Source organism: Cynara cardunculus (assembly GCF_001531365.2).
Source record: "Cynara cardunculus var. scolymus isolate 2C chromosome LG 7, CcrdV1, whole genome shotgun sequence".
Taxonomy (NCBI): domain Eukaryota; kingdom Viridiplantae; phylum Streptophyta; class Magnoliopsida; order Asterales; family Asteraceae; genus Cynara; species Cynara cardunculus.
The window spans coordinates 13,700,112-13,709,185 of NC_037534.1; the positions used below are offsets into that span (position 1 = coordinate 13,700,112).

The 9,074-nt window shown below is 34.6% G+C and overlaps 1 protein-coding gene across 1 annotated transcript; it reads right to left on the reverse strand.

Annotated features, from left to right (window-relative positions):
* Window positions 1-3,045: 3,045 nt before the first annotated feature.
* LOC112515206 (protein FAR1-RELATED SEQUENCE 5-like) lies at window positions 3,046-7,240 on the reverse strand. Its single transcript, XM_025121877.1, has 7 exons — window positions 7,120-7,240; window positions 5,623-5,640; window positions 4,630-5,455; window positions 4,260-4,518; window positions 4,124-4,177; window positions 3,433-3,519; window positions 3,046-3,351 (listed from the first exon to the last, which is right to left on the reverse strand). The coding sequence occupies exons 1-7, from the start codon at window positions 7,238-7,240 to the stop codon at window positions 3,046-3,048; spliced, it is 1,671 nt and encodes a 556-aa protein (XP_024977645.1).
* Window positions 7,241-9,074: the final 1,834 nt, after the last annotated feature.

The window sequence follows — 9,074 nt, forward strand, 5'->3', positions numbered from 1 at the left end:
ACAGGTTTTTCAATAAAATTGTTTGTAAAGTCTGAAGGTAAATCAGAATACTCAGTCATATTGGTTTTAACAATAAATTCTTCATGACTGGGTAAATCMTTYGTAAAGTTAAACTTATCAACATCATCATCTAAACAGACATCTGAATTTAAGATATTTGAAAAATTAATTTCTTCATTAAATGCATTTATTTCTTCTGAGTCATTAGCTTCACATAAAGATTTGTCGCACGAGAAATACTTAGACTCAGCTTGTTCCGTTTTCTTGATAGAATTTTCTAAAGATTCAATTTTATTTAAAAATTCTTGTTTTTGGTTATCAAATGAAAGCCTTTCTTCGTTTGAAATCTTTTCCAGCTGAGCCACTTGTTTTTCTAAATTTGTCTTTGTAATCATACTTTGAGCCTGACGAGAATCTCTGATTGATCGAGTGTGGCCTTTTGGAGAACTTTTTCTGGAATGCTTTGGTCAGCATTGCCATTGCTTGCTTTATTTCTGACATTTCAGAATCAGATTCTGAGCTGTTACTTTCTTCTGACTCAGACTCACTTGATTGACTAACTTCTTTAACTTTCTTTCCAGATCTGCTTTTGTATTTCTTCTCCTTTCTCTCAGATACGAGAGCCAAAGGATCAACAACTTCCTTCTCTTTCTTCTTTGCATTACGGATCTCCAAAACATCCTGCTCGTTCTGTTTTATAATTTCATATATTTCATGAATATCAATATCAGATAACTGTTYGTTAAATCTGATATGATTAGCAAATGGTTTCCACTCTGATTGGAGATTGTTAAGAAACTTAACATTTATCTCTATAGTAGTTTTGGAAATTCCGTTCTTTGTCAGCTCATTCAGCAGTCTGGCAAGTCTGTTATAAACATCATCAAGACTTTCTCCTTCTCTAGCCTTGAATTCTTCATATGCAGAAATACAATTTGTAATCTTTAGCTGAGTTCCAACTTTCGAACCCATCATCATCTTTTCTATCTGAACCCACATGCTGTGACCAGATGATTTATAGCTGTCAATACTGGTGTAGATATCATTGGTCAGTGCTTGCATCATATAAGATTTGCAAAGCACATCAGCATGAGCTCTTTCTTTATCTTCAGCTGAATATTGATATTTCAATTTAGGTAATTTATGTGCAGGTATGCCTGCAACTAAATCAGCTTCTACCTCTATAAAGAATTCAGCTGGACCTTCCAATAGAGATTTCATAATCAGTTCTCCTTCTTTCATCCTTTCAATAAAGTTCAAAAATATGTCTCTCCATTGATTATAGTCACCACGAAAAAGAACTGGTGGCTTGGTATCAGTACCGATAGCCATTGCTTCTTTTGAACTCATCTTTTCAGTTTGTATGAAAAATAGGATCAACTGCAGTTCAAAGTTTGAATTTAAAAGATTAGTTTACTAAAAAATATGTCTGATAAAGTGTAAACTTGAATAAGCACACACTCAACACTTAGACAATTAAGCACAAGCACTTGTCCGGATTAGTAATCCGCACAAGATTATCCGGTTTACAAGTCCGGTCAAAAAGATGGACAAATTTATCTAGTTATCCGAATTAGAAATCCGGGCAACACATAGACATAAACCGCACAAAGATAAATCGCTCAGAGTAAGATTTTAAACCGATCACAAAGTCAAACTTAATAAACCGATCAAAAAGTCAAACAATTAAACCGATCAAAAAAATCAAACTTATTAAACCGATCAAAAGAATTCAAACACTGTTCAAAGAATCACACACTTAACCCGATCAAAGTCAAACACCGTTCAATTTAATACCGTCCAAGATATATACGATTGTAGAAATAAACCGCTCAAAAGTCCAAGACTTACCAAGTGGATTCTAAACCGCACACACTTACCACTCGGATTGTTTAAACCGTTCAATATCCGAACAGGTTACAAATTTCTTACCAGCCGTATATTTTTAAACCGCACACTAAACCTTTCAAGAGTTATACGGTTTATCAACCGGATTCTTTAAACCGCACAAAGCATCAACTAATCCGCACAAAGCATCAACGGTTTGTCAGCCGGATTAGCTAAACCGGTCAATGTATCCACCCAAATGATGTCCGGTATATCCTATATCAAAACAACTCGAAGCACACGGATGTTAAACCGCACAAGCTTTAAACGGACAAAGATTCAAGAAAAAACATAAAATTTCACACTTTTTACCAAAAWTTTGGATCAAAACATGAAAAAATATGAGTTTTTAAGAACTTTTTCCAGAAAGCTAAAAATCGATTTTCGACTATTTCAGCCTTAAAACTTGTTTAAAATGCAAAATGGTGTGAATCAAGATTGTTTAAAATGTAAAACTGAATCTAACAATACAAATCTTTACAATTAACACTCCAAAAATGAACGATTTAGGCTCAAAAACCCCAATCCGGACGAAAAAATTTTCAAGAACAGTGAAGAACAGATCGATAAAAATTCTAAAAATCATGCAGAAAAATGTGTAAAATGGATATATCTTCAAATCCAAACTGCTGCAGCTTGCTCTGATACCAATTGATAGTCCATAAATCATACAAACATGAATCAATCTTCAAGAATCATGATGAACATCAAAGATAGAAAGAATATGATCAAAGGATGATTAGATTGAGAGAGAGAGAATTACAGCACTAATCTTGATAAATCTGCTAATGACGATTGTTAATGACAATTACAAGAAAATCACTATTTATACTAGGAAATTGTAAAGGCTAAACTATTACAAAACAATTACACTAAGGAGAAACTTGAATACAATATTAAAGCACTAACTTGAACCCAACAACTAACAAGAATTTGTAGTGGCATATCGTATCTAAAACATAAGATCAAGATGTTGCATAAACGTATGTAAGTTTGAGGTCAACAAATTACACCGAAACGATAACACTTCTAAATACTTGAATTCTAACTAATCTATCAGTTCTGGGCATTTACGTGAGTCATGACCACTACGTTGTCCACATGTTGCACATTTTCGTTTTGCTTTTTTACTATTAGTCTGTATTTTCTCAGATACACTTACCAGCCTCTTACTACACAACCCTTGTTCCTTTTTCCAAATGGTGGTAGAATGTCCACCTCATCAGGTATGGAAACACCTAGATGATCTCTAATTGCATCCAACTTCTGTTGGGATGGGCCTTCATATGGAACTTCCTTCTCTATATCAACCATGAATTTGTCGAGATTCCGCTCCAATCTAGCCAATATAGACTTATCATTTCGGGCATTGTTTATTATGTCGTCGACCTTCGAATAGACATCAATTACACACTTATCTTTCTCGGCATCAACCTCGCCATAACGAACTCTTGCGGATTGTATCTGTACTGGGACTAATTGTCGTCTCCATCAATGTAAAACATACTTATCTAGAATGCATTCAACTTCATCGTTTATCAGTACCTTGAACGCGTGACGACAAAGATACCCGTTACGCGTGAATAGGTTGCACTCGCATTCGACGGTGTTTGTTGAATTATTACGGCACACCTAAAGTGAAAAAGTATGCAAACAACCACAATCAAAATAAAATAAAATAACATAAAAAACATTGTTGTGTGAGTTAGGGATATGATACCAGATAGGTGATGTTGTCGGATGATTTCTTGGTCTTATGGCTTATTACAAATGACTTGAAATCATCCTGGCATTCGACGGTCTCTATAGCATAGAACCATACAACCTTCTTTATTTCCTTTTGTATGTCAAAAAACACATTTCGCCTCTATATACTTGATGCATGACTTTCTAAACGTAGTGGAGTAACAAACTTTGGATTAGTGGTTCTCGTTACTGTTTCGTGAACAGATTGTATGTATCTTAATTTCTCTATAGCTACGTCGTAATTATTAAGAAATTGAACCAAATCAAACTAGTACGGTTCGTATATATTAATATACGAATTCGAACTCTCAGATCTTGAGGTTGTTTTCATTAAACCAGACATCGGCGTGTCCTTGTAAAAGGCAGGAATCCATGAGTGTCGAATGGCATACATTTATGTGAACCAAGGATCACCATCTAGATTGTATTGATCGATCATCTCATGCCAACGACTCTCGAACTCCGCTGGTCCAATATGTATGTTYCATACGAGCTTGTTGATAACTTTATTAAACATAGGATCTTGATTTAGTGCGACACTAACCTGCGTGTATATGGCTTCCACTAATGAAACATTAAACAATAACCTCATTTAAAAATAATAGCATTCCATACATACTACTTACCTTTGAAGGCACCTTCTTCATAATGTGCCACATACAGAGTCTGTGCTTGGCTTTCGTAAACACCATCGGAATAGCTTGTTTCATTGCCGAATATTGGTCTGTAATAACGAAAATTGGTTGCTTCTCATGACATTTTAGGAAAACATTTAGAACCCATGTAAAGTTCTCAATCATTTCGCCACTTATTAGAGCGGATCCGACAACAACGGAAGCCTTGTAATTGTCAACAGCCAAAAAAGGAACAAAAATCATGGCATGCCTGAAACACATATCAACCAATTAGTTGTATCTAGTTCTAGCCACGTCATGTGCCCATAAAATAGCAACGCGTAATAAACTTTAAAAACTTTATCGCAATCTGGAATATTACTTGTTCGTATAAAACGTTCCGTCGAATGATATGACATCATCGAATTCTTTGTAGTTAATTCTAGCAACTTCATCTGCCCAGAAAATTGCGATCAACTCCTGTTCATTGCACTTGTATTCGAAGAAATTACCTGGGACAATATCCCGTTTGTTTGATAGTTTATTGATCAACATCTTCGCGTCCTTATTCCCAACACAAGCAGCAGCATCCCTCTTAAAATTCTTGAAGTCAATTTCTGAAACTCGAGTATGCTCAAATCCCTCGTTCAATGTCGTTTGAATACGGTGTACCCTTCTCGCACCGACTTTGTAACTCGAGTTGTTTAGTACAGTTTTGAAATCTGTATACTTCATCTGTGTATTCTTCCTAGAGAAACGACGATCGTTAATATTTAACAATGTATGGTTATGTGCCTCAACAAACTCGTATATCTCGTAACAAGCCTCATCCTTCGTCAAATGGATTTTTATACATGCATTACATCCACAATGTTTAAGGTTCGTATTGCGGTATCTCCTCTCACCGGGCTGAATCTCCATAGATTCAAAGTGCTTCTTATTTGGGTTTCCCTCCCTACTACACACAAACCATCTAGTTTGAATGTCTCCGTGCTTGTTTTTTTTTTTTGCATGTATACGAACATTAAACCTGGCATTGTCCGCGTAAGCTCTGAACATCTTTTCAGCCTCATTTATAGATGCATATTGTGCGTTGGTCTTTGGCTTAAGCGCGTCATCAACAATTGGGATAAAATACTTGCTTCCTTCTGAACTCTCGCCTATATCATAGTCAATTTCGTGCTGTGAAGGTGCGAGATTATCAAAACCTGATGATCAAAGATGTAGATAGTTTTCGAAACTAAAATTAGTATTACATAAACTCGAGTGTTAAAAAGAGCAACAACCAGGTGACTATAGTGAAATTGACAACAAAGTGATATTATATATTTTTTGCCATCCCGAACCTCAAATTGTTAATGTTGTCTAGAAGTACCAACTGTTGGAACAGCACCTGTATAATCAGGATATTAAACTATTGGAATACATGAGCACGTATGCACAAGCGACATCAAAATGCAGTTTGTATTCATACGTGCTCACACAGGTTAACATGTTCTGATTGTGTGCGTATATAGCAGTTCTCTCCTAGTTTGCAAAAAAAATGTGTATGCAGCTGACAATTTGAACTATTGATTTGTCATTACAGTATCTTACAATGGTGTAAGATGTTAAAACACCTGGTAATGTATGTAATGCAAAAGATTCAGCTAATATAGCATCTGTGATGGACACTATCCGGATTCTCTTAAGATAATGTAGGCTATTTCAGTGTCTCTGGAGAAAATCTTCACTGTGTAAGGTAATCTTAACTTTGATTGCGGCAATGCGTTGGTTTACAGACAAGTTTCACATTTAGGATCATAAGAAGATATATCGATATATATATATATATATATATGCGACTAATAACTGCATCAATTGGCAAGCAACAGGTGAGGGTGACACCAACCTAAACCATCTAGTTATTCGTATATAATGGGCCACTAATCCGGATCGTATGCACCACTCGAAAAGAGTAGCAGGATAAAGAAAAATGCATACCGTAAACCAAGTAAACAACTTGTTTATATCCTCAAACCACACATATAAAAAACAGATTATACATATCCATGGAGCTTGTGTTCAAATTATGAACAGCTACTGTCCATATTCATGTACCATCACTAGTATGTTCGCATACATGGTCAAATTTATTAACATGTGATGTGATTGTGCATATGTATCGATATGAACATCTACTGCCTTGTATACAGCTGAACACTAACGAATCACATCTTCAACTGTGCTGCAAAGCCCATTCATGATAGTTACTATATGTTTGGTGCCTCAGAGGGTGACGTCTACCCTTTTTATATGTTTCATTTCAATACTTCTATCATGTTTAGTTTTTTGGTGCATGGCATACCCTCTGTTCAATCATTAGGAAGATAAAGAAATATTGAAATCATAAGGATAGAGTCGGCCTGAAAAAGCATTAAGTTTATGTCTTGTATGTATTTGTTATAAGATATTCTAGTTCATATGGAGTATATTCAAATTAATTATCCTACTAGTATGTTCGCCTACATGGTCTAAAGCTATGTCATTTCTGATGTTTTGATATTTGTTCATATGTTTGTGTGTCTGCACGTATGTCTTAATATCTCTTCGTATGAAAATCTAATTCGGTGTGTGTGAACCTCATATCTCTTCACGTGTTGTATGGAATATACGTGTAATGTGCTTGTGTGATTTCTGCAGTTTTCATATGTGTTCATTTGTTTGTGTGTGTACCTGTAAACTAAATGAATCTCCGAACAGATCAAGCACCAGAATATACCGATGATGTTCAACATGTTAGCAACATTTATTACCAGCAACATAGGTGATAATTCTCGAAGGTGAGATCTGTTCATTTAAACGTATCAAAAATATCATATTAAGCACTAACCAATATAAACGCTTTCTTCATTTTCTTCACTTTCGGAACTCGAATTCCGAATGTAGTCGTATACGCTTTTAACTTTTTCATTCTCATTGTTGTCGATTTGTTTTACACTATGTTTATGCATATTCCTCGGACGATAATGGAATCTTAGCAATAGGAACTTCTTTGACACTTACAAAATCAATATCATTATAGGTAGAATAAATGTAAATTAGAGAACATGAACACGTGTGAAACCCCAATGTCAATATTACATAATGATCAATTAGTGATATTTTCATATTTGTAACTCCCAATTAATTATTTGGGAGTTACATAAAATGATAAATTACTTAAATACCCTTGTACTTAATATATGAGTTACATTTGAACCTAAGAAAAGGATGGAATATGATTGGTTGAGCTTGGTTAACATAGTTAACACAAAAAAATTGGTTAGTATTTGAACCAAGCTCTCTCTCTCTCTCTCTCTCTCTCTATATATATATATGTATATATATATATATGGAGGAGTTCAAACGAGAACACCCCCTAAATGTGAAAACGTAAGAACACCTCTCAAACCTCCATATCATTTAATCCAACAATGAAATTAAAGTAAAAAAATAAATGTCAAGAGCATTAATGTAATTTTTATTTTGAGGAGTTATGTAAGGGGCATGATCCCTACAATTTAGTATGCTAATAACGTTATTATTTGTACAATTGGTATTTTGAACTTGGAACGAGCAGGAAGAATTTAACGATACTTCTTTATCTTTTGAGTTGTTTTGCGGGATTGGTCACTCAAGATCTCTGGTCTCTACCCATACCTGATGAAAAAATTGAGCCAAAAATATTTTTTAATGCCCAAAACTGCTTGGTTACAATTTAGAATCCGCTATTATATGTTTGCTATTGAAGCTTCATAGGGTCTTTCTGCCCAAGTGCAGGTAGTCCGCAATCTCTGTCCGGCCCGAGAAAACTTTTGCACACCTCCGTTACCTTTTGGGAGGATTTTACACACCTTCCCTAAACCAGGTGGAATACATTTTTTCCATGATCAATCACTGTGGATTTGATGTTAATCATTTTCTTATCGATTGGAATTCCTTCAATAACCATTTGCGATGACCAACAAAAAAGACATCCAACATTAAAATTCATCAAGGTCATTCAATCAACGTGATCGAGTTTTACAACTGAAGTTGGTTGAGTTCACACAACATAGAAGAATCATGTGATGTTCATAAAAAGAATAAATTATGTTGATACAAAATCAAGTGATGTTCATGAATAATCAGTGCCTATAGCACATATGATACCACAAAAGGATTTCCTAATTGGATCATTCATCATAAAGGGTTGGTGTTAATTACATGTGATTAATTATTGTTATCACATGTGATATAACATCTTTGCACCATATAAGTTAACTATTGATTGTTTATATAGGTAATGCGTGTACATATCTGATATCATAGGTGATCACTTGTGATATTATATAGATCAAATGTCATTTACACAACCTATAAATTAACCGTTGATTGTTTATCATAAATGATGGTTGTTAATCACATGTGGTACACCATCTGCACAGCATATAAGTTAACTGATGATTGTTAAACATGACAAAATCTTAACTTTATCCTAACCTTAACACAATGTGTGATAGCCAAATTCAAGTAATCACATGGTTATCAACGGCAAACTAGAGTAATCACACGATTATCATAGACTGTTTGGTTTTCCTTTATATATCACAAGATAAGGTTAAACTCGAGTTCCTTGTATGATCACAGACTATTCAATTATCACACGATTATCACAGTGTGATAACCGGGTTTTGGTTATACATTTGAGGTAATTACTATGTGATTATGTGGTYACGTGAGTATGTGATTAATTATTATAATTAATCCATGTGGAATGTAAATGCATGCATGAGATTGATTATGTGCATATTTTATATGCATGCA

Excerpts from the sequence above, each read along its gene's own strand:
- LOC112515206 (XM_025121877.1), bottom strand. The coding sequence starts at position 7,240 with ATGCATAAACATAGTGTAAAACAAATCGACAACAATGAGAATGAAAAA. Across the intron at positions 4,178-4,259 it reads TGAAGAAGGTGCCTTCAAAG|GTTAGTGTCGCACTAAATCA; the intron begins GTAAGTAGTATG and ends ATATACACGCAG. Across the intron at positions 3,352-3,432 it reads TTTGTCGTCACGCGTTCAAG|ATACAATCCGCAAGAGTTCG; the intron begins GTACTGATAAAC and ends GTCCCAGTACAG.